Source organism: Colletes gigas, unplaced genomic scaffold (genome assembly GCF_013123115.1).
Source record: "Colletes gigas isolate AHSC1104 unplaced genomic scaffold, ASM1312311v1 Colletes_gigas_Sc00012, whole genome shotgun sequence".
NCBI lineage: Eukaryota > Metazoa > Arthropoda > Insecta > Hymenoptera > Colletidae > Colletes > Colletes gigas.
This window is the reverse complement of record NW_025106641.1, coordinates 3,309,766-3,334,066: the sequence shown is the minus strand read 5'-3', so window position 1 is coordinate 3,334,066 and position 24,301 is coordinate 3,309,766. Positions and strand designations below refer to the sequence as shown.

At 36.9% G+C, this 24,301-nt stretch overlaps 6 protein-coding genes across 11 annotated transcripts in view; 3 read left to right on the top strand and 3 right to left on the bottom strand.

The window, feature by feature from the left end:
* Positions 1 to 5,315, bottom strand: part of LOC122399267 (5'-3' exoribonuclease 2 homolog) — a 29,428-nt gene extending 24,113 nt beyond the window's left edge. The window contains exons 1-15 of the mRNA XM_043399825.1: positions 5,117 to 5,315; positions 4,664 to 4,791; positions 4,473 to 4,584; positions 4,217 to 4,390; positions 3,976 to 4,138; positions 3,445 to 3,905; positions 3,156 to 3,362; positions 2,934 to 3,077; positions 2,704 to 2,864; positions 2,463 to 2,631; positions 2,281 to 2,370; positions 2,057 to 2,213; positions 1,510 to 1,738; positions 1,164 to 1,370; positions 1,004 to 1,083 (exon numbers count right to left, since the gene is read on the bottom strand). Coding sequence (XP_043255760.1) covers positions 1,004 to 1,083; positions 1,164 to 1,370; positions 1,510 to 1,738; positions 2,057 to 2,213; positions 2,281 to 2,370; positions 2,463 to 2,631; positions 2,704 to 2,864; positions 2,934 to 3,077; positions 3,156 to 3,362; positions 3,445 to 3,905; positions 3,976 to 4,138; positions 4,217 to 4,390; positions 4,473 to 4,584; positions 4,664 to 4,791; positions 5,117 to 5,191 — 2,557 coding nt within the window. The 5' untranslated portion in view covers positions 5,192 to 5,315. The remainder of the gene's footprint in view (positions 1 to 1,003; positions 1,084 to 1,163; positions 1,371 to 1,509; positions 1,739 to 2,056; positions 2,214 to 2,280; positions 2,371 to 2,462; positions 2,632 to 2,703; positions 2,865 to 2,933; positions 3,078 to 3,155; positions 3,363 to 3,444; positions 3,906 to 3,975; positions 4,139 to 4,216; positions 4,391 to 4,472; positions 4,585 to 4,663; positions 4,792 to 5,116) is intronic.
* Positions 5,316 to 6,122: 807 nt separating this feature from the next.
* On the bottom strand, positions 6,123 to 10,745 carry LOC122398862 (3'(2'),5'-bisphosphate nucleotidase 1). Of its 3 annotated transcripts, XM_043399107.1 has the most exons (6): positions 8,266 to 8,369; positions 7,934 to 8,147; positions 7,198 to 7,568; positions 6,873 to 7,092; positions 6,712 to 6,796; positions 6,125 to 6,649 (listed from the first exon to the last, which is right to left on the bottom strand). In XM_043399107.1, exons 3-6 carry the CDS (start codon positions 7,553 to 7,555, stop codon positions 6,389 to 6,391), a joined length of 924 nt encoding a protein of 307 aa, XP_043255042.1. In that variant the 5' UTR covers positions 7,556 to 7,568; positions 7,934 to 8,147; positions 8,266 to 8,369; the 3' UTR covers positions 6,125 to 6,388. The 3 variants fall into 3 exon arrangements, with proteins under 3 accessions (XP_043255043.1, XP_043255044.1, XP_043255042.1); XM_043399108.1 differs by lacking the exon at positions 7,934 to 8,147 and having other exon boundaries at positions 6,123 to 6,649; positions 7,198 to 7,488; positions 8,266 to 8,483; XM_043399109.1 differs by lacking the exons at positions 7,934 to 8,147; positions 8,266 to 8,369 and adding an exon at positions 10,529 to 10,745 and having other exon boundaries at positions 6,124 to 6,649; positions 7,198 to 7,488.
* Positions 8,729 to 10,559, top strand: LOC122398861 (dimethyladenosine transferase 2, mitochondrial). Its single transcript, XM_043399106.1, has 3 exons — positions 8,729 to 9,463; positions 9,562 to 9,860; positions 9,933 to 10,559. Exons 1-3 carry the CDS (start codon positions 8,729 to 8,731, stop codon positions 10,129 to 10,131), a joined length of 1,233 nt encoding a protein of 410 aa, XP_043255041.1. The 3' UTR covers positions 10,132 to 10,559.
* A 288-nt stretch (positions 10,746 to 11,033) lies between the features above and the next one.
* LOC122398860 lies at positions 11,034 to 12,579 on the top strand. Of its 4 annotated transcripts, none has more exons than XM_043399105.1 (3): positions 11,034 to 11,079; positions 11,793 to 11,946; positions 12,014 to 12,579. In XM_043399105.1, the coding sequence occupies exons 2-3, from the start codon at positions 11,830 to 11,832 to the stop codon at positions 12,464 to 12,466; spliced, it is 570 nt and encodes a 189-aa protein (XP_043255040.1). In that variant the 5' UTR covers positions 11,034 to 11,079; positions 11,793 to 11,829; the 3' UTR covers positions 12,467 to 12,579. The 4 variants fall into 4 exon arrangements, with proteins under 4 accessions (XP_043255040.1, XP_043255039.1, XP_043255038.1 ...); XM_043399104.1 differs by having other exon boundaries at positions 11,043 to 11,126; XM_043399103.1 differs by lacking the exon at positions 11,034 to 11,079 and adding an exon at positions 11,366 to 11,719.
* A 279-nt stretch (positions 12,580 to 12,858) lies between these two features.
* LOC122398859 (transmembrane protein 179) lies at positions 12,859 to 14,155 on the bottom strand. Its single transcript, XM_043399101.1, has 2 exons — positions 13,888 to 14,155; positions 12,859 to 13,805 (listed from the first exon to the last, which is right to left on the bottom strand). Exons 1-2 carry the CDS (start codon positions 13,995 to 13,997, stop codon positions 13,250 to 13,252), a joined length of 666 nt encoding a protein of 221 aa, XP_043255036.1. The 5' UTR covers positions 13,998 to 14,155; the 3' UTR covers positions 12,859 to 13,249.
* A 919-nt stretch (positions 14,156 to 15,074) lies between these two features.
* Positions 15,075 to 23,533, top strand: LOC122398885 (autophagy-related protein 2 homolog A). The gene is made up of 19 exons (XM_043399146.1): positions 15,075 to 15,570; positions 15,767 to 16,079; positions 16,170 to 16,483; positions 16,567 to 16,746; positions 16,830 to 17,054; positions 17,136 to 17,608; positions 17,678 to 17,986; positions 18,074 to 18,191; positions 18,258 to 18,358; positions 18,433 to 18,912; positions 18,978 to 19,256; positions 19,319 to 19,847; positions 19,923 to 20,110; positions 20,178 to 20,677; positions 20,758 to 21,229; positions 21,300 to 22,004; positions 22,129 to 22,403; positions 22,533 to 22,834; positions 22,916 to 23,533. Exons 1-19 carry the CDS (start codon positions 15,397 to 15,399, stop codon positions 23,153 to 23,155), a joined length of 6,177 nt encoding a protein of 2,058 aa, XP_043255081.1. The 5' UTR covers positions 15,075 to 15,396; the 3' UTR covers positions 23,156 to 23,533.
* Positions 23,534 to 24,301: the final 768 nt, after the last annotated feature.

The window sequence follows — 24,301 nt, the reverse complement described above, 5'->3', positions numbered from 1 at the left end:
CGAATCGCTGGTACAAAGCGATAGTCGCGCTCGCCTTTGTGATTCATCATCCAGACACGCCGTAGATCGCACGGCGGGTGGAGGGGAGGACAACAGACGATACGTGAAAGGCCGAGGGGGGCCAAGGGTGGAGGTGGAACATCCACTAATTGGATAATTACGGAGTGCACCGCGTTTGTTTTATAATTGGGCGAAACCCGTGGAACCGTTGGTACCTCGACGTGCCAAACAACGAAACGGCCGGAGTCACGCTCTACGTGACGAACTACCCTCTGAGCTAATCCGGGACCAGAACCCCTCGTTGCTTTGCAACCCCCCTGGCTCGTGCTCCCCGGCACCGCCTCTGACCCCCCCACACCACCCCTCTATCCCCCTTCTTCCTGCAACCGTGGAGATCCATCTACCTCTGTGCGCCCTTTTTTCAACCCCCCTCCCCCCCCCCTTACTCGTTCAACTCGAACTGCAGACTTGGAGAAATAGAATCAATTCTGGTTGGTAGGAAAAATCTTGCATAGTTTGTAGTAAGCTAAGGGGGACCGAGTCAACTAGTAATTTCAGGGTAAAAATTGCGAGAGTTATTTGTGTCCGTCGTGACTCCTTGCGAAACGTTACAGGGAATACACCGAATTGCAAATTTACTATTATAAGTGTCGTGGGCACTGGAGAAACGAGACTATTAAAACGTGATAGCGTGGAACGATCACGCGACTTCCATTAGGGCGAGGAAAACAATGAATACCCCTACGTGATTTTTACTCGAGGATGGAACGTATCGTCGTTGATCCCGGGAGTCGCGTGCGCTTTAATTTGGTTCTCGTGAACCATTGTTCGAAGGATCGAGGGTCCCGATTCGCGTTAAAAATATCCCTCGATATGCGACAACCCTTTTCGCCGTTTTAGGCGGAACACACGGGTGCAACGGATATCTGAACAAAATGAAAGAATTTTTGAGAGGCGAATTTCTTAACCAAAATCAGGGAAAATGTACGCAGAAGGGACTCACCGTGATGCGCAGAGTAGACGTTCTGTGGCATCGACACCTGTCCGTACGGTGGTGGTACTCTGTTATGATTTGTGTAATGTCTGTAAACAGAAAGCATGTATTTTAATAACGTTAACGCATATATTAGAGATAATTGTCTGTAATTATTAATACAACTTACCCAAGTATTCTACGTCCTGCGTCGCTCAAGGATGCAGTCTGGGTCGAAGGAGTGAAACCAATCTGTGGCTTCCATGCGTTGCCAGTGTTGCGGTTCATCTGCTCAAAGTCTTGTGGTTTCAAGACTCTTGGCGGCTCTCTGACGCCTTTCAACTTTCTCGCAGGAAAGATGAAATTACCGCTGTACTTTGGATCCCTGAATCTGATGCTACGGTCAGAGAAAAGGGTTAGGAGATAACGGTCAACCTGCACGAACATCGCGTTACGTTTATTACTCAGGTATACGGTGAATTTTATTTAAACGGTGAAAGTAGAAAAAAAAAATAATTTTACAATTTTATACGTACCAATAAATTTTATTATTCCTGACTGGTGGCCCGTTTATCGGCGATGGTAAAGTAGCTCCGTCGCCCACGCAATCTTCTGCCAATAAAACGGTCCCGCGCATCCCATCGATCGATATTGGAGTTTCCGCGTCGAATACAACACAATTCACGTATAGTCCCTTTATAAAATTGTAACTACTATTGCCAAGTCCGACGTACAGTCGGTCGTCGCCGCGAACGTTTCGTTTTTCTGCGAAATAAACACAATTACATAGGTATTACAAGGTACATATAACAGTATAACTTTGTATTATTTTATATTCTCAACAATTAGAAATTGCACGTATATCTGGCGAATAAAACAAATCGATCGCCTTAATTATCACGATCGATGCCATTCTTTTTTAACGGACTAATCGTTCCATGGCAGATATCGATACATATCGATTATCGAGTAATCGAGAATAAAAGTACGAGGAATTTATAACCTAAAAATATTTTCAAAGGCGTTCAGCTATCCACCCGATCTACTTAAACCTAATATATATTTATATAATGAATTACTCACTTTCTGCTTCTGTCAAGTAGTCGTAGTACGATTCTAAAGCCTTGAATAATCTTTTCTCGTCGACGAAAGGGAGCAGAGCCACTCCTTGCCAAGCGAACTTCTTGCCGTTCAGGTCTATCTTGAAATCTTCGGGATAGAAATCAATGATCGTTGATTTCTGAAAATTTTATAAGTATCACGATGTGTATTTATTTTACATATGTAAAATGTTGTTAGAAACTTACTGGATCGCTCATTAATTTTGCCCATGGCTCGGGAACGTGTTTGCTGCTGGCTGCTGGAAACACGCCCATTAATTGTTCCAGTGGACGAAACTGGAACGCGAAAAAAACAGAAGTTAGAAACTCTGCGAACGTATCGAGTGATAGTCGTATTTACGTGGATTTGTATTTTTAAATTAGCTTACCGGTGTCGTTCCTTTTTCAAACTCTGTGGACAAACCACCGATATTGATGAAGTCACTAGCAAACGGGGCATAGTGGTACGGAAAGTACCATTTCCATGACGCGCAGCCTTGATAATAATATCGTAAAACCCAACACAAACCGCGCACGTATTGCAGAGCGACATTATTTCTATAAATAAAAAAAAAGAAATTATTATTCTGTAATGTACGTAAATTTGTATGCCAAACAATCTCAGCTCACCTGAACTGCAAGTTGTCTGCTGATACGTCGAATTTCGATTCGTAGTATCTATCTTTGAAACCATCTTCCCATAATCTGACTTCGTCGTGAGCTTGATCATCCTCTAAATCATCCTTCTCAACGTCGTCGATAGTACGTCTCTGTCCTCTGTTGGATGAATTCTGCAAAATGTTCGACACGCGTAAGCCACACGCGTAGGTGAACATAGACGGTAATGTGCATTCCCGTACCTCAGGACGAATCATGCTCTCTAGAGCTTCATTAGCGTTTCCTTTTGTGTGTTCAGTTGCGGTGCTAAAATTTCTGCCTTGAACACGCATCTGATAAGCTTCGTAACGTGCGTTCTCCACTGGCTTAACGCGCTCGCCTATGGGCTGTAATCAAAACGCGTGTGTCAAGTGATTATTACTGTTACAAACACGGTTCATAGAGTTTTCATCAACGAAACTCACTGTAGGTGCAAACTGCCCGGCAGGAATCCATTTTGGTTTATAATTGCTGATCGCCAGCATCCTTTTTTTCTTGTCCTTTTCACGCTGCCTGAAAGCCAATTCATTTTGCTGCCTCTTCTTGAAAATTTCGTCCTCGACGTCACCAAGCTCGGACATTATCATTTGAACTCTGTCCAAATTCACGTCCCCGCTATCAGTCAAGAATCCCTACAGCAGAAAAATTACAAACGTACTCCACTATTCATTTAGCTTACAGTCGCAAGTCCCGATTTTAACGCATATTACGTACCCCTGTTTTGTACACTATTTTCTTGTACAAATTAACAAGTCTATCGATCGCCCCTTCCCTGATCTCCAACGACGGCAGGTGGGGCAGAAAATCATTTCCTACGAAGAAACACATGAACACCCAATCATCTATAGCTCGCTCAAAGTCGTACTTGAATGGTAGATTAGGCATCTGCAACTCTCTCTCCAAGTATTCCCTGAGTACATTTAATCGCACAAATATGAACTGGCACTCGGATCCAAAAACATTGTCTTCCTCTTTCTGAGGAGCCTCCGAACCCGTACACTCCTTCATGTCGTGCCCCAATTGGCCGCATATGTCGCATGGTTTGGGTTTATTCGGCTTAAATTCCTCGCGAATAATAGTGAAATTCGGCTCGTGAGTTGCGAGACCCAGCATAATTAAATCAGCGTCAGCTCCGCACAGAACGTGTTGCGTATTGGGATCGTGATCGGGTTGGGCTGTTACGCAAACAAAAAATTACAATATAGCAATAGAGTTAATGTATTAAAAGTATGACTGCTTGTTTACCTCTTTGTCTACGTATAAAATCCATTATCTTATGTTCGCCTTCGCCGGGTACGTTCGCATCGCTTAAAATTACTTTTATATTTCTCCAACCCGGATCATTGTTTAAACGATCGTGTACATAATAATGCAAGCAATTCGATAATCTTGCCATAAACGGTGTGCCCTTAAAGAGAAGTACTAGTTAATCATTGTTTGCTAATGAATGTATCCGGATAATGAAAAGATTAAATTTTGCGCGAACCGGTGTAATGCAGTTACTATCGAAATGGTCCTCTTTCGGTTTCTCTGGTGGCAAAGAGGCCCCCTTGAGAGTCAATTCGGAACGTATTCTGCTTATCTCGTTAATTTTCTCACATGTTTCTTTTGATGCTCTAAAACGCCTTGATCTCTGCTGATTCATTTTGGCTCTGGGCGCCTATGCATTTTAATTAAACGTATTACCATAAAGTACAATCACATAATTATAAATACTTTACTCGTATTGTACGAATACTTACAACCCCATCTATGGCCATATAAAGTAATTTTCTAGGCCTCACAATGCGGAAAAGGCGATCGATGCATTCAAAAATAGCTTCCATCATTTCGTCTTCATTTTTTGGCGCTGGCCTGCAATAACAAACTATTACACAAAAACCGTTTAATCGTTTATGATTTAGAATTGTTAATTACTTCAATGAACGCTTACTTATCCTCTGGATGGGTACAAGGATGTATAATACCATTCATATCAAGATACAAATTATCAAACTCCACTCCATTTGGATTTGGATCCGCTGAATTCACAGGGACCCGCACGCCATTGGTAGTTATTGGCTACAAAAGTGTGATATAAATACATGAAAAAAGTTTAAAAAATCGCAAACCTGCCCCTAAATAAAATAAACACAAATTTCTTACAAGTACAATTTCACAGATCTGTACAAACATCACGTTTTTGGCGATATAAAATAGAGTAAATAAACTCGTCAATAAACGCGCTGTAAACCATCAAAAACATACTTCGCGTATGATCCAAACAATTACAAAATGTAAAGAACATCGCGGAGATCGTGCAACGGTCGTACAGTGTTCGTATATACAGGATAAATATTGCAAATCAAACAAAGTGTCTTTCGTACAAACAAACAATCTAACCTACCTTCTGTTCGATGCATTCGACGATCACGGAAGGGTACTTTCTACTCAACCACCGAAAAAATGCAGGTACACCCATCTTTCGTCGCTCGACGTCGTCTTTCTATGCACTGTATACCTTCTCTTTAACCGATTTTCGAGATTTTGTTTATAAATCAAACGAGTACAAACTGTTTTCACCGTTCGCTCATATTTAACCTACAACATAGATCGGCCATATTAAACTGACCAAGTATACAATTTCGTGTACGTGTGCTGCCACCTATGCACTGTCTCTTGCATCATATTTCTAGAATTATTCCCCAAAAATAACAATCTCTAGAGAGAACTAGGCTTGCTAAATAAAAGTTAACCAAACTAGATTTGTTTTTTTATTTTCCTTTAGAAAATATCACCATAGATATAACGCGCCCATAATTACAATCAGGATCTTATACCAACATGCAAAATATTGGTATTTTACCGTTATTTCTCGATTATAGCTTCATAACCCTTATGGAAAGTAAAATACGAAATACCAGTATGACGTCACACCGGTATATGAAAATATCGATATTTACCGATAATTTTTTCGGTTTCCCCACTTTATTATAATTTTTAAGAATTGTTTTAAGTAGAGACTTCGAACTGGTACCTATTATTCTCTTATCGTAATTATGTTATCAATCTATCATATTAAAACCGATATAATACCGAAATTGTTGTAATACCAAAACTAAAATAACTGCCACGAAATCGATACTACCTTTTGACGTTGGAAACATTATATTCTGAAACGTTTCTACGATTAGCTTATTGTATATTAGAATGGGAGAGTAAACTTGATAATAAAGGGGATGTGGAATATAAATGAGCGAAGATCGATCCTCGACTCCGGTGATGAGGCGAGAAGACTCGACAGACTAACAATTTTCACAATTAATAAAAAGTACTACCAACATAAACATACACGTGACAATTTCAAATTTTACCAGAATGATGATCCGAAACAGAAAACACAAATTATTCAGGAATATTTATTACACAACTGCTGAAAAGTATTACATCCGCCTCCATGGTCACTGGATTTAAATCTAAATAGAATCCATGAAAAATAATAAAAGAACTAAAAATATGACGAACTTTTTTCATAAATATAATTTAACCGTTTTTGATTGAGCAGAGTTTGAAACTTCAATCAAATATAATTCTGGAAACTTTTACTCTAGTCATCTGAATACTTTGCCATCGTGCATAAACATATATTAAATCTTTTACGAAAAACAGATTATTTACATTACTGTTTTAATTTTTCTTTCACTTCCTGTGGTATCTGACTCATGTACCATCGATGGTTCTGACCAGCAGCAGTGGCTAATATACCTTTTAGATTCGCATGTGTTGTTTCTGAATTGTATGGATAATACTCTCCATAAATGTCTGTTAAAGTACCACCAATGGCATGAAGTATTGCCTCGGGTGCACAAGTATCCCATCTTTTGCAACCTTTACTAGCAAGTACATAAGCATGAGCTTTCCCTTCCAATAAAAGTATTACCTACGAAAATGCGACAAAGATATAAAAACTGAAATAAATAAATTTATTATGATAAATATTACCTTGTAACCTGCGCCGCCGACACGTAAAACTTCGTCGGGACATAAAGCATTTATAGCTGCTTGAACAGTACAGTCAGAATGTGAACTGAAAGTGCATGGTACATTTGTTATATCTTACTATGTACATTTACAACTTAAGTTGTTTCAAAACTGACTCATACCGCGTAGTTGTAATTATTCTTTTTCCATCTGGAGGTGCAACTGGGGTGAATCCACCAAATCCAACACCATTAATACCCCAAATGGTACGTCCTAATATATCATTTTTATCATCTTTATAATAGGGCTGATGAATTACACCTCCAACCGCTCTTTGTCCAATTGCCACTCCTACTAAAACTGTAACATGTTCCAGAAGACCCTGTACATACTCCGATGTTCCTGAAAGCAATATTTTTTTCTCATATTATCTGTACTTAACCAAATTCTACTTCCATAAATATATGTAGAGAAGGTAATTAAAAGGAATAAAATATATACACGTACCATCCAATGGATCTACCCAAATACAAATATCTTTAAGATCTACATTTTCCAAGTGAGGTGGTAATTCCAATTTTAATACCTCTTGATCTGCCTCTGTTACAACCCAATCTAACGGTACGTCGCAATCACTCGACTCTTCTTCGCCGATAATGGTAATATTTGGAAATTGAGAACTTAACGAAGCAATAATACACCTTTGAGCACAACGATCGGCTTCGGTTTGCAAATCATTTTTGCCTTTTTCTACTATATTTAGACCTCCGTGGCTCATAACATCTCTTATTATTTTACCTGCTCGCACCGAAGCAGATATAGAAGAGGCTATTATTCTTGTTAATAAAGAAGCACTTTGAGCCATTTTTCAAATTTTCCTGTTAATATTAATAAATACTGACACTGCTTTTTTTTTAAATAAGAAACACCGCATATATCTTTTGCTAACAATGTTTCAAATATGTTGCATGCACAATTGAACCAAATCAAGCTACAAAAAAACTTGTAACAAAAAAATTTAGAAAGCAGCATTGTTTCTCAAGGTTATATTAGGTAATGCAAGAAAGTGCAGAGTCTTGCAATAGGTATCACCAAAGTTTCATATTATTATTTTAACATTTTATTGTTAGAATTAATATTTTCAAACTGTTTGTTATATGTTATATACATATATTCGATTACAGCTAAGATAGCGAATAAAATTTCTAATGTAACAAATGGAAAATAATTATGATTTATTTACCGTCATTCGCGTACAATTGTTTAAAAAATTGTAAATTGTATATGGATAAAAATTATCCGCCGTGAAGAAAGCCAAATAACAGTCTGTCAATTTTTTTCATTTCAAGTACTGCTTCGTACAAAATTATTAAAAACTTGGATCAAAATAATTGTTTCTAGGTATTACGTCACATCGCCAAATTCATTTCTTTGTTGAGTGCCACAAAATCGCATAGCTAATTAACATAATCATTAATAAATTCAATATTTACAAATTAAAACCGAAAAGCGGAATTTATAATTAATTGAGAATAAAAGAAAATAAATATGTATCGACAGAGGAAGCATACTTACAAGACCGTAATATTAATTTTGTAAACGAAAGAGCAGATGTTATAACAAAGTAAAACATTATCTGCATAATCAGATTACGAAGACAGTCATCTATCTTATAAAATGACACTATATAAAATCTTAAAATGCCCTTCCAACGAAGAAAAGTTCCAAACAAAAATTTAGAATACAATATTGCTTAATAATCGTTATTAAAAAGATTATTTTGTATCGCGACTATGTATGCCTCATATACGTACGTGTAAAATACTGTATGTGGACATTTGTATCGATCGGAATAAATCGAAATATTAATAACAATTTATTTGACAAATTCAGCAAAATTCGAAATACTTAATAAAATTAGATTAGTTTTAAAATATTCGTTAAACAAATCGTGTACAAATCTAACCTTAAAAGTACGTACATGTATCGTAATATTAATTACATTCTGTCGTGAAGAATAACAAATGAAAAAAAAAAAATGACGGTATTGGTAAAAATTTTAAATATTTCAAAAACCTCTGTATCACGAACAATTGAATCTAACAACAGTGCTATACTTCGTGCGATAAAGAAATCTACTCCGCGTTTAAACTTTACGCAGTTCGTAAATTGTTCAACGGCAAAGACAAATAATAACAAACAGTATTATGAGCACTATGTAGCAAGCTTTTTACCAAAATTTAAAATCGACATTATACAGAACCATTTATCAGAAACAAAAAATTTATCACAGTTATATTTAATAAACCCCAACGTAGCTAAGGAGTTTGTATTATTAATTAAGGATGATCTATTAAAAAACACGAATCATGTGATCGAAATGAATCCTGGTCTTGGTCTTCTGACAGTGGAATTATTGAATGCCAATGTACCGTTTATACACATGTACGAAAACCAATCTAACTTTTACAATGAACTGATCAAATTATGTAATGAATTACCAGAAAGGTTAAGTATAAAAGAAGCAAACCTTATTGATATATCAAAAACAATGCATTCAAAAAACATTGTTAAAAATAAACATAACGTATACGATTTATTTAACAATGTACAGAACAAAGAATGGGAGGAAGAAAGTTGTATGCAACTGATCGGTGTAGTAAACAAACTTGGGTTTATAAATCATTTAATAATGAGCACGGTGTTTCAAACAAGCATTGTAATGTTTGGACGGCCAGTTTTATATCTTGCAATACCTCCGTCCATATGGAACGTTAGTACAAGATCTTTATCTCAAAAACATTCCTAAAAACACACTATCACTCCTATCTAACAATTTGGACAATTCTGTAAATAATTTTTAACTTTTAGAAACTTGTAAATCCTGCTAAAAGACGCAGCGCCACACATATTATGTTTCAAATGTTATTTAACTACAAAATGTTTGGACTGGTGGACAGGAAAGCATTTGTACCATGGTGCACGAATAAAGCGAAAAGGACACAAGGCACGTGCGACCAGCAAGACATTGTGTTTTTTCACGTCGTTAAATTAGAACCGAAGCCTGAACTTTTCATATTGTTTCGTGGAAAACAAAATGTGAAAAACTTTTGGCATTTCGTTAGGCACAACATATATAAACCATCGAATAGAATAATACCTATAATGGAGTGAGTATAATCATATAAATATAATATATATTGAATATTTCTTTTTGCAAATAATTTATGCAACTGTTTCAGAAAAATAGTACCAGGTTGTGGTGTGAAATTGATAAAAAAGAATTATAATATTTTTACTCAATTTAACGACTTGTCTCCTATTCAAATGTACGATCTCTTTATGGAATTTCAATCCTGGCCAGAATACGAAACTAGTGCATTCGTATCAAGTGCGGCTGAAGTCCATAAAATGTATAATGAATATATCGAAAGAGTATAATTAATTACTATAATAAATTAACAATGTAATTTTCATTTTATTGTAATAAAATATTGTTTAAAAATATCAATATATTCGTAATCCAACTGATTGTTTCTTAGTACTATTCACCACTAAACACTCCGATCGTACTTAATTCTACGAACCGCCAAAAACTTCGACCGTCGTAGTTTCTTTGCGTTCGTGACGCACATATCTGTATCTATCATTTGTACCAAAATTTTCACGATCGACAAAAATAAACAAAACGTACGCATATAACGTCACCATTCAATATCCGAAAATCTTACCACGCATCTAATCTTTTCTAATATATATATACACAATACAATCTATTTACCAACATTATACCGAAATGGATCTGCACCGACATGACATCGTTTTATTATCAACATACCAGTATTCACATAATTCGGTTTCATCGCACATAATAAAAAAGTAACATAAAATATCGTTATTTTATCGGTCTTTCTAATGCAGATTCATTCCCCGACTCAAACGTAAGAGAATTGTTGCTGCGAACATGTCTGTCGTCTGTCTCTGGTAATACTGCCCCTCTCAGAGGGGGCCCTCTGTAGGACAGAGTCTGTACCTTCCTATGGTACTAAACTTAGAGAGTGGGGCAAGGTCTCCGGACTCTTCTTTATTTGCTATTGTTTCTACAAACGCATTGACTAATAGATGGAAAGCAATAAAAGAATGAATATGTACTATGCAATACGACCCGTTATGAAAACTATATACGAGAGAAAAACTTACGCAAAAATACTAAAAATGCACGTATTCCCTAAACTTTCAAAACTTACCGCGGCAAAACATCATGCAATTATTCCAGACTAATATTTCCTCGACCAATTCCAATTAAAATCCATTCCAACACTTTTTCTAAATAGTTTCCTCTTCAGAACTATCTACAGAAACCGATATCGTGCAGAAAATTTGTGTTAGGTAAAGAATTGAATTGCTTGTTGAAATGCAACGATAATGTTTAAAAAGTATGCGAATTAATTCTTTCAAATTTTGGTGGTCATTTGTAGCTATTCAAAACTATGAAATTTAATAAAAATATATATTAATATATCGCAGAAATTCTCTTTTATCCTTTAAGATTAAATTGAACTAGGTAATTGTTGTCTAGTGCCTGTAAATTTCACGCATTACCTAATTATTGTTTTAAATCATACGTTTTTACAAAAAAACATGATTTTTTAAAACTAGAGGTGTAGTAGAACAATTCTATTCCCAGGTTCGTGTTCAGGACGAGAAATTCTGCAGGAGTGCTATTGCAAAATATGAAAAATATATTTCTTAATTAAGCAGTGTTGTTTATATTTGTTAAATAGTTGATTTTATATGTATTTTTCATATTTATTTCTTGAAAAGATATAATTGTACACGTATTTAGCAACAGTGGGAGGAAAACGTCAAATTTATCGCAAATGCGTAATACATAGTGCTATGATTGACCTTGAAATTTCCCAGGGTCATGTGAGGTCATTTAAAGAAATATAGTATATTAAGCGTCATTTGTATCATCAATAATAAGTAACAATTCTCTTCGAATCGTCATTAATAAGTAATTGATAATGTATATTGATATTTGGATTAAATTGAAATTTAAATAACCTATATACATATAAGAAAAGAAATATCTGTTACAGTATTATTTGAAAACTTATACAATACTGTACATGTAAAATGAAGTGGATAATTTTTGGCACCACACTGATAATATGGATTTATATTATAATGTGTCAAGATATTGTATTCCCAGATGATGAAGAGACATCTCATATTAGTGGCAACAATGCAGTGGTAATTATGTATAATATAAATTATGTTCTAGTATAACAATGGAAATTTAATAAATACTTCCTTTCAGATAACAGAGCGTATTCCAGTATCTATACCGGGTCAATGCCCCCAAAATATGCTTCTTTATCCTGGTGATGGAAACAAAAGCACATGGATATGCGATTGTAGGCCTAGATTTTTGTATTTCCCTTTAAACGATACTTGCCATGAAGCTTATATGCAAGGACCTTGTGCACCACAGGATTATGTGGTGCTTCCTAAAAATGAAGCTGTTCCAAAATGTATCAAGAACCCCTGTAATGTAAATGGCTTAGTACCATACAATGGTACATGCTATTCTCTAAGAACTATAGGTGGTCCTTGTGCTCCAAATGGAGTGTTAGGAGTAAACGAAACTACTTTTGAATTGGAGTGCATACCAATAGATATTGCACCTTTTATAATAATTCAACCGCCTAAAAGGCAATGTCCTCTAGGAAGTCGCAGAAACAGTCTTGGAATATGTAGAGAAGTAATTTAAACCACTGATATTGCCCACTGTAATTACCACTGTAATTTAACCGTAATATTTTTTACACAAACGATACGTTGTTTATTCATTTGAAACGTTTAATATCATAAATAAATGGTGTATAGTTATGATTCAGATATATTATGAGAATATATTACATAGATATTTACAAAATATATTTAAATTAAATCGTTTCTAATATGAAATTCTTACTCTATATACATTCTCGTAAATTTTTACACTTATAAAATTTATATCATCGATATTCTCTATTAAAAGCTATTGAACTAACTGAAACATGTGATTATTTTATATTTGTTATTATTTTAATATATTTTATATGGGAATTATAGAGAATATATAATACAATAAAAATATTCTATATTTTACTATTGTTAGTGTTCTTTTAAATAAAACAATTACGTTAAACTTATATTGCTAAATATATGTTAATACTAGCTGTAATGGCTCTGTGTAATCTTATCCAGTCTTGATATGTATAAACATTAAAAACAATCTGATAAATTATATTTTATAAACATAAAATATACTTTTTATTTCGAAGAACTTGACTATCCTACTGGTTTATTCTTCCTAATGAATTTGGAAATTATCTTAGGTCATAATGCATTGTTTCAATTATTACATTAATTAGAAAAATGTGAGTTTGGAAAAACTGATTCCACCAAGTATAAATATTTATCTGAAGAATAAAAGTAGCAATATCACCGAAATATCATTATTTCCTCTTTGCATCTTATTGTTAAAGCAATATACAACACGTTTTCATTCCTAATTTGATTCCTGTATTTCATTACTTCTGGCAGCTTCTATTAATCTTTGTCTTTCTCTATACATAGAAACTTTCATATTTTCTAACTGGTGATACCGCAATAACTTCAATACTGCAAAAACTGATAAACCGACCCAAACAGATAAGCTGGTCCAGGTTCCGAATTGAGCTGCGCCTAATTCTATATGAAAATCGGACGTATCTATTCTGTCCGCTTTGTCGATATCATTTCCAGCTGCTAATTCGCACGATGGGAATCTTTTCGTCATACACTGGCACCAGGTCATAAATCCGAGCGTCACGATAATAGCAGCAACCAAAGTAATCAACGTGAGGAATATCGAACTGATAACATCTATGAATGCTGACAAAAAAGAACTGTCTTCACCGCGAATCATAAATATAGAAAGCCTATAGATCTGTACCGCAGATGTCACAAATAATATTACACCTATGAATATCGTATAATCGCAATAAGCTTGCGAAGCCCAGTTCACTACAATTTGTCCATCTGATTCTTGCCAAGTACCCGTGGAGAACAATAGGCAATATCCTCTGTAAATAAACAGTTACAGCAATGACACATTCCACGTACGCTTCAATGATAATTGTTTGTTTTACTTGATGCTGAAATTACCTGAATTCTTTTTGATGCAAACTCATAGGTATGATAATACAAAGTGACAAAATATTAGCCACAATATATCCGGATATCTGACTAAGAAGTAAAATATTTGTCAACGCCATATTTTCGACGATCGGAGACTTTTTATTCGGACAATACGTTCGCAGTAATGTAAAAATTACTACCCTTAATTAATTTTTAACAAACCGCCGAATATCTTTTGACAGATCATTCGAATTGATTCAAGCACTATGTACTGTGAACTTATTAATAAACGCGTACGCAGCGACAGACATGATAACATGATCTCGGATGCGTTCAGTCTGGTAAACCTTACAGAAATACTCCTTTCAAACTTTAATAACTTTCAAACGTCTCCAAATAACTAAATGCCGAGTACGATTCGATAAGAACAGTTTTATTTAAAATATTCTATTGTCTTGTTCGAAACGCAGGTCTCAATTACTTGTACGAAAAAAATAAAAAGTTTCTGTAACTGCAAAATATATTTGTGTACGATTTATTTACTTTGCAATACTACGTATTGTTTTCTTTTTTTTCTTTCTTTCATTGAAGTAGAATGCATTTAAACGGTAATATAAATGTAATGTTTCCTTCCGAATATGCATGCAATTATGTGTACACATACACACACACACACACGATGTAAAACTTTTTAGATAACAAATTTGAATAAAGAATAAAACGTAAATAGCTTTCGACTTGTTGCATGTTTCACAAAAACCATAATTTGAATTATAAGATGAAATCATATTTCACGTTAGACGAACAATGGCATATCTGAATTCCATTGAAAAACTTAATGACTAAATAATTATACAAGCGATTCTATTCGTAATCTATTATTGAAATAAAACCTCGTCCACCTCTAAACGAAAGTTAATTATAATGTTACAACATTCTACGTAGAAAATTGATAATAAAATTCTTTTCGAGACTTTAATGAAAATAATGTCGAGAATAAGAAAGACGTCACGAATAAATTTGTGCGTTAGTTAGCTTGTTTGAGGAAGAAAAATGCATAAACATTGTTGGCAAACAGGAAAGAATAAATTAAGTAAATGTAATAGAATTGGTATATTGCGTGCGACAGAAACATTGAATAATATTGCACCGATGCATCAAATGTGAAAGAGCATTGAAAACCTTATAGTCTCTCTCCATAGTCAGCTGATTTCAGTCAATGAGACATCAGCGCTTCGTTTCCCAGTGTTTGCCCGATAGCCAGGCACGCGTGTATGTGTGTATGTGTGTATTTGTAGTGCATCCAAAGGAAAACATTACGCAGCTAGAACCCCGTTACATCCGAATCATTGTATTATATTAAGAGTTGTTGTGCTAAGCTGGACACGTGTCGGAAAGATGGACTTCAGATAAATAAATTACTTTTCATGCATTGTGCCCGAATAACAGGCCTAACATATAAGTAGCGAGTCGAGGGACAGACCTTCAAAAAATCCCATGCCTTTCATAAATTAGACTGTCAAACGTGAGAAGAAAATGTCTTGGTTGGGATCCTTACCCTGGTCACAAGGGATAAAAAAACGAGCCTGCAGATATCTCCTACAACGGTATCTTGGTCAATTTTTAGAGGAGAAGCTGACATTAGATCAGTTCACAGTAGATCTTTACAATGGAACTGGTCGTGTAACCAATGTCAGCCTTGATGTACAGGTACTGGTGCTTCCTTTGTTTCGTATTTCTTTGTTAGCCGCAATACGACAATGATAAAGATAATAGAATTGGCTCGAGGAATGTGTATTTTTTACACAATGTAAATAAGAGCAATTCACCTGTTCAATGGTATCATTAAAGAATAGAAATGTGAAATTTAAAAATTGTTCCCTAAGGTTTATATTTTCTCTGTTAGGCACTCAACGAAATGGGAGAGCAGCAACATCTGCCGTTAGAATTTGTACATGGTTTTGTAGCAGAGATGTCTATTAGCATACCGTGGTCGACTTTGCTCAGCGAAGCTAGTTATGTGGAGGTGACCAGTCTCAGATTGACAGTTCAACCAAGACAAAGGAAAAAAAGTAGCACCTCGATGTTCGAATCCATGTGGAATTCTATGTCATCTAGCATGCAACTTGCACAAGAATGTTTACAAGAAGATGCTAACAATACTGGGAATTTGCAACCGCTAGAAGGAGTGGAATTGTTTGCACAAACGATAGATTCAAGTAAGGATTTACGTACAATGTACATGGAATGTTACAGATATAGTGATCTTGGTGTGCGTATCAAATTATAAAAACCTCTGTTTCTTTAAGTTTTATACAGGGTGAAAGTCAGATTTATAGATACTGTAATACGTTTGGAGCATGTGCCATTGGATTCATCGACGGGAGTCGCGGTAGAAATTCATATAAAGAATCTCGAATATTCCGATGAAGCAGGCATGGATCCAAATAGTACTTCGTTAGATCCTAGTCAATCAACAAAGGGATACATTGTGTCGGCATTCACAACAAAACGTTTCTACTTAGATGGAGTAACTTTCTACACAGATGAATTTCCAACTTGTACAAGAACTTTCTCTAGAAGTGTAATAACAACGAGTAGAGGTTCCACACCAGATTCTAAAGTAATGTTTTTTTAATCAGAATTAGTAAGAAAATAAAGAGAAAGGGAAATAGAAGGCAAAATTTTTGGATTCTTTTGCTACAGAATTCGGATGGTCAATTTATTTCTGCACAAATGTCCCCAAATCAAAATATGCAAACTCCTCCAGATGGTAACATTATTAATAATTTAAGCGGCTCGAATCCTATAATGTTCGCTAAGTTGGCAGGCAGACAAGAAATAAGAGTAAAATTGAAACAAGGGGAAGGTGTTTCAGGGCCGAAGGTAAAAGTTTAAATAATTGAAATTAAGCAGCATGCGTCATTAAAATGTACAGAGGCACAAAAGTAAAGAACCAACTACTTTAGGTAAAATTAGAAGTTACTTTGGGATCGTTGACTTCGTTTCTAAGCCCACGGCAGGCGCACGTTTTGATAGAATTAGGACAGGGGCTTGCATCTCCGGATTTAGAAGACATTAGCAATGTTGCGCCGAAAACGTGCACCGAGAAACCTATGGCTGGTAGCGACTTTCATTGCGTGGAACGCGAGCTCATTCAACAGATACAACCGACTCAAGGATTACGTACTATGGTGATAAAAATTATACCGCGACCCTTAAAATTGTATCAGAGACGAAGGGATATTAAATGAAAAATGTTTCGCAAATAACAGGATTTGAAGCATACGCAAGGCTGGTCAACAGCATCTTTAGACGAATCGGATAACGAGGATGTATTTTTACCAATGCGATTGCCAGGATCTACGTCAATGAGCGATTCTATTGCAAGTAACAACATCAGCATGGACGGGAGTATATCGTCCAGTAGTACTAGCTTAAAAAGTTCAGCGATCAATGTACCAAAGCAACGTAAACATAGATATAGCGTGGATAATAGTCTTCCTGTGGAAATATTTCCGTTTCACGTGAGAGTATCTTCCATAGCTATAATACTGTTACACGAGGATATATTGACTACGTGCGTAGATGGCGGCGGTTTAACATGTTCTAGTATACGGCAAATGAAGAATTCGGCGGAAGAATTTTTTAAGCAACTCGGCATGTTCGCAGCTACTGGATACGGGAATAAAGATTTTGATAAAGCATCGAAACTACTCTTAGACGCTTGCCATTTAAGTCACATTAGGTGTGCACGATCAGTATACCAGTATACTATATCGGTATACTTTAATTAATCCTTGATTATTTATTACAGATTGCTCGCCGCGCCGCTGGTAATCGACGGAAAGGAAAATACTACAACGGAAACCTCTGTAACGTCTGGAACATTGACGTTAGCTAGTTTAGAAATTATTGAATGTTTGATCGATTCGAACAGCTCCGGTGGAAATGGAACTCCCACGACGGAATACGTCGAGCTGCTTACTTTTCCAAAAGAGAATTTAACGAATGTTGGCTTCGCAAACAAAATAGATTTTAAAATGAAATTTAAATCGACCGATGACATTTACGATGCTAGATATGCCATAGTAGCGAAATATGCAAATCCGCGAACAGAAGTCGAGTAAGTGGCAAGCGTATTAAAACACGTTCGGGAATAATTGTCAGTACCATTTAAATATTTGCATTATATTTTCATTACGTTCTTTAGTATTGAATTGGAACCGTGCAAAAGCGAAGTGGATATAACCATTGTAGATAGGATATGTACCTTACTTAATCCGCAACCGATATGTGTTTATAATCCTGTATCTAACGACAAAAACATCGTGAGTTTTTTTTATTACACGCGTATTAATTATAACGTATCATTATTTCATTATACGTTTGTTTAGAATCAGCAAACATTATTTGACCAAGCCGTGGAAAGCCCTACTTCTTCGACTTCTTTAGTTATCATAAACGTATCTTCGTCGCAGTGTACGATAAAGCTCAGGTAATGTACGAATACGGATGTGGGGAGTACATCGGGATCATTACACATTTAAATGGTCAATAATTTAAAAATAGGTTTCCAATACCAGATTTAAGACCACTGCACGATATGAATAGGGTGCCGTGGTGGAAAAGATCAGTGAGAACGGATTACATGATCTTGAAACTGATCGATGCACAAATACATTCTACGATGAAGAATTTCCCCCGCTATGTGGCGAAGCACGAAATTCAATTTCGAAACCTGCTGTTCTCGTACGCGGAAACTGAGACGGACACGCCGATAAACATAGGCAAAGTCACGGCTGACGAGAATATGGGGTCGATGAATCAAGTTAACGAAGGTTTTGGTTGGTCCAGGGTAGTGATCACAATTTATCCGCAACGTTTAAGCGGTCAGTTGGAAGACAGTTCCGAGGGAGAACCGGATTCCAGCTTGGACGAAGCTTTGGAGAGCGTACCTAAACATCAACCGTCACCGTTCAGCTCGAAACGCGTTATCCACAAATCCGATACACCCCATGCACAAGGCGACAAAGACGATTCGGAACAAAGGTTTATCTTCATTCTAAATTATAATTCGCATTTTATAAAATAATATAATTCTGTTGCATTAATAGAGAAGGCGAGGAACTGATTATGCCAGGAAGCCGCGTAGAAATGCTAGAGTTCATGGACGAAAGCACCCGCGGTTCCAGAATTCAACTAGAAATCAACTTTCCGTGTGTTTCCGTCCAAATACCATCCAAGCACCTGTTCGACCTACTGTATAATAGATTCAACATCGATCTTCTTTTATGGACGCCATCGGCGCCAAGACCAAAATACACGACACATGTGGAGAGTCATATAGGTCGTGATTTAGCATCTACCTTGTTGCAAGAATCGGTTTACCCTAGGTAAATAGTGTTTAAAGTAGGCGAGTATAATTTCTAATTCAACGATACGTTTTTGTGTTTAGATTTAGAACGTGCAAGAGCGGGCTTCAATATGATTCCGATTCGGATTCGGACAAGGAAGGCATATTTCACTCGGCAGCCGATAAAAGTTACAGGCAACACCAGAACAGAGTGCCGAGAAACGGTCAGAGTAAATTAGCGATACTTTTGAGTATAGATCGAGGTATCCTCTGCATGTACACACCTGTTCGTGACTCTATGCGCAACGTTATTCCTGGCCAACAAGGAGAAATTATAATCCACACGGAGGACACAACGATATTCTCGGTAATCTCGCATAAAGGAAACTCGAATCTGAGCTACGTGTGCGCTATGATAAATAACATATCGTTGGATCATTGCGGATTAATGACTACTCCCGCGCAAACGCCCCCATTGAGATGGTTTCACAACGCTGTACCGCGACATTGTAAAAATTCTATATGCAGAACCAGCGCGAGCGCGAACGTAATGGGGACGAACAACGGTAACAAAGATATGGTGATGCTCGCTATACGAATACAGGCTAGTCATCAAACTCATCGTATAAAAGTGCGTTTTATAATTGCCTCGAATAAATATAATTTTTTATAGCAAATCGAGTAACCGTATCTTCTTTTCTGGTAGACTTTTAGAGTAGCGGTGGGCATAACAAATGCTACAATGAAGCACAGAATGTGCGTTACCGGTACGTCATGGTTCACACAGTTAACGGATTTTCTCGACGCGAACGATAATCCAGTCGCCGGCTACTCACCGTCGAGAAAACTAACAGAACTGCATTTACATCTCTGGGATTGCGCGGTTGATTATAGGTCTTTATTTCGAATTATTTAAAAAATGTACCCGAGTGTACCTAATCAGAAATTTCTGTGATTGCAGGCCAATTCATTTACCATTGAGATCGATGGTGACTCTCAGTAACTTTAGCGTGTCCAGCAACATAGCTGCTTATACGAATACCTCAACCCTGCGTTTTATAGCAGAAGACATGGCATTGTTCATATCAAACAAATTAGGGAAAGACGTAGACTTAAAGAGAGACTATGTGTGCGTTATGGACGTAGGGTTGTTCGAGTTGTCGTTAAGGCTAAGCGAGAGAATGTTCGGTGCGGCGCCCAGAGTGGATCTGAGAGCGAGCAACAACGTTCTGCATGTTCGAACATGTTCGGATTCCGGTTGTGCTCTTATTCAACTGTTGACTTATTTCGCGAACGATGGAGATCTAATACCAAACACAGAAAATATTGAAAGTATTATAGCACCGAGTTCGGGGGACGAAGAGAGTCTTCTCGGTGAGGAGAGTATCAATACATTGAGCAAAAGTCAAATGGAACGTGTAAATACTTTGATGGAAGAGGCGATGAAGGAGAACGTGAACGGTAAATTTAAACGATCCGATAGAATTTAAACACCAAAGTGAATATTAAATAGTTACCGGTAACAAATAATTTTGTTAAAGGGACAGACGCAAGCGTGGACAGTAAAGCATTAATAAATGAAAATCGAGTGGAAGTATTTTTCTTTCCGGATGAGTCTCACCCTTCTTCGTATGCATTACCTGAGATGTGTTTCGAGCCACGTGTCAAGCTGGAATGTAACGTCGATGTACAGAACCCTAACGAAGACTTTTGTATATTGGGGGAGGAAGCGGGCACAGGGATTATGCCCAGACTCGGTGTACCGGAAGTTCGTTGGCTGTGTCAAGAGTCCTTAAGAATAATAGATAACCATTTTGCGATTCCACTTAACAAAACCGATTTACTTAAAGCGCCTAGACATTTCCCTGTTCCGGTTTCAAGGTACACCCTGTGCGAAATGACACTGATTTGGCACATGTACGGAGGAAGGGACTTCGAATCGTCCTCGACGAATAACGAATATGTCGTTGTCAATGATAATAAAACTCGTGCTAAAACGACGAATCAGAAAACGTGTGTATGCAAATTCTACGTTGATCGAACGATATAGTCTCATTGTTTCACGTGATTTGTATGTTTACAGGGATAGGTCGCCGTGGTTCGAAGGAACTTTCAGTTCACCTAAAGACACGAACGAATGGAAAGCGTACGGTGGCCATAATCGTCGACGCGACGTTCTGATAGAACTGCAACTGAACAAAGTGCGTTTCCAGCACGAGATCTATCCGGAGAATACCGAGAAAGCGGCGAGGCAAATATTGCTGATAAGCGAGATAGAAATTCGAGACAGGCTGGCATCTTCGCACATTAATAAATTCTTGTACCAGTACAGTAGCGAGTCGAAACCGAGACAGTCTCACGCGAATATGTTTGTTTTGAAGGCAGTTCACGTCAGACCGGATCCACGACTAAGTAGCCAAGAATGTTGTTTGAAACTCAGCCTACTGCCGTTGCGTCTAAATATAGACCAGGACAGCCTATTATTCTTGATAGAGTTTTTCAACGAACTGAGTAATAATTCGAAGCAGATACTAGAGACTACTAACACACCGAGTAATTCTCAATCCTCCCCAATGTCTAAACAAGGGACGTCAGCGCATCATTTACCGGTTATGAGCGTGAACGATACCGCGCCTAATACTCAATCGTCAACGAATTCGTCGCAAAACGATAGCATAGATCCAAATTTACTGATACTTCTCGAGGATGAATTGATGATCAAAGAGTGTAAAACGAGCACGAAAACGAAGCAGACGGTTACCGAGGATTGTCAACCGATATATTTTAGGTAAGCATACGTATTTATATAAAAGTACGATCGTTTTGAACGATATCGGTAGCAATTGGTATCAGTTTCCCCCGTGTAACGTTTTATATTAAAGTTTCGTTTCGTTTCGTTTAATTCGTGTCAGGAGTGTGGTATTTTCCCCCGAAGTCCTTGTTAAATTAGATTATCATGGGAAGCGTGTAGATCTCACTCATGGCCCAGTAGCGGGCCTTCTAATGGGCCTGGCACAATTGAACTGTTCCGAATTAAGACTGAAAAGATTGACACATCGAGATGGACTTCTGGGAATCGATAAGCTTCTAACGTTTTTACTTTCCGAGTGGTTACAAGACATAAAGAAAAATCAACTTCCAAGTGTACTTGGTGGTGTAGGTCCTATGCATTCGTTGGTACAATTGTGTAAGTATACGTTATGTTCCAACTTCTTTCGTTTAAGGTACAACGCGTGACATCTCTGTTCTGATATATTTTCTATACACAAACGATATAAAAAACATTCCAACGTAATAATTCACGTTTTTGTTACAGTTCAAGGGATACGAGACTTATTTTGGATGCCCATAGAACAGTACCAGAAAGATGGTAGGATCATTAGAGGATTGCAACGAGGCGCGAACAGTTTTACCACCTCCACCGCAATGGCAACGTTAGAATTGACTTCTAAATTGATATACGCTATTCAAAGCACCGCTGAGACAGCTTACGACATGGTCAGTCCTGGCCCTAGCGTCAGGCATAAGAATAGAGGGCAGAAAGGGCGACGGAAAAGGTACAATCAACCGTTGGACATTCGCGAAGGAATGACTAATGCTTACTTGCTAGTAAAAGAGGTGAATCATATTAATATTCCCTATTGTTCCTATTGCTATTTGTCCTAACCTATTTGTCTAAACCAATGAATGGATTTTCAGGGTTTGGGTGAGACTGCGAATCAGTTAGTGCGCGTAGCTAGTGAAGAACACGAACAGAAAGGAGTCTCTGGTGCAGTGGGGGGCGTGTTACGGCAAATACCACCGACAGTTATGAAACCGATCATTCTGGTGACCGAGGCAACCAGCAACGTAATAGGTGGTATGCAATCGCAATTGGTGCCCGACGCGAGACGAGAAGCAGCTCAAAAATGGCGGCAAGATTCGGACGAAAAGAATTGAGGCCGCCCTCTCTTTTTAGTAAAAACATGTGAGTCGATTTAGGCTCGATCTCTGTGCGACACATTGAATCCATGACGTGAATCACGAGGGGAGAGAAAAAAAAAAAAACGGGGAAGTGAATTTCTTCTTTCAGGACGCTAAACATAACAGTACGAGAAAAAAAGTCAATTGACTCGACGACGCGTGAATACAAGGAAATTTAGAACTAATTGCGTAAATTAATTGAAAAGACTTTACAAGAACGTGCGATACAACAGATTTGTGTAATTATATGTTTCAGTTCCATTGGATTTTTGTTACAAACATATTATGAAGAGATCAAACCGATTTGTTATATTTATAGTTTATAAATAAAATATATTATCGTGAAACGTTATTCCCGCAGCTTGTATGCATTTTTGTTTTAATTATGCGTATATTTTATACCAGTGATATGTATCTGAAGATTTTTATTAATAAAATCGTAATGCTTATCGCACGTGATACTTTCTGCGCTAAAATAGGGACGAATCGTCCGTTCGAGTCGTTCGATCAGAAAACGTTCAAATCTTCTCGATTAAACGTAAAGTTACCCGTCGTTGATAACTAAAGCACGCTTGCTAACGTGAATTTATGCAAGAGAAAAACTAACCATCGCGTATTACAGACGAGGTGCATCGATTGTTCATTGAATCAAATAATTATTTTGATCCAACGAGTAAATATAACTAAGGTAATTCATATACTTGTATGCAGGGTTATTGCTAGAACTAATTTATGCAACTGTAACCTAGAATTTGTATTTTTGCTCCGGAAAACAAATATATTTACTTTGGCTTTTATCTATGAACCTTGAGAGATTGCTTCTAAGCTATTTTTTACGTTTATGACGAGAAAAAAAAATCGTGCTTTTTTTGCGATATGATACACGATACAAATATACCGGTATTCAGTCTCTATACAAAACCAACGGTTTATCATGAAGTCTGAAATAAACTTTCGTTAAATATCCAATTTATTCTTTACCTTATTCGTAGCAGGACTTGGTGGATTTACCCTCACGAAGCATGTATTCGTATCACTGGATATATGCTATATTTCGTACCCTGTCTTCTAGGTGTCGCGAACAGGAACTATTGGAAATCGTATGCCATCTTTTACCGTTGA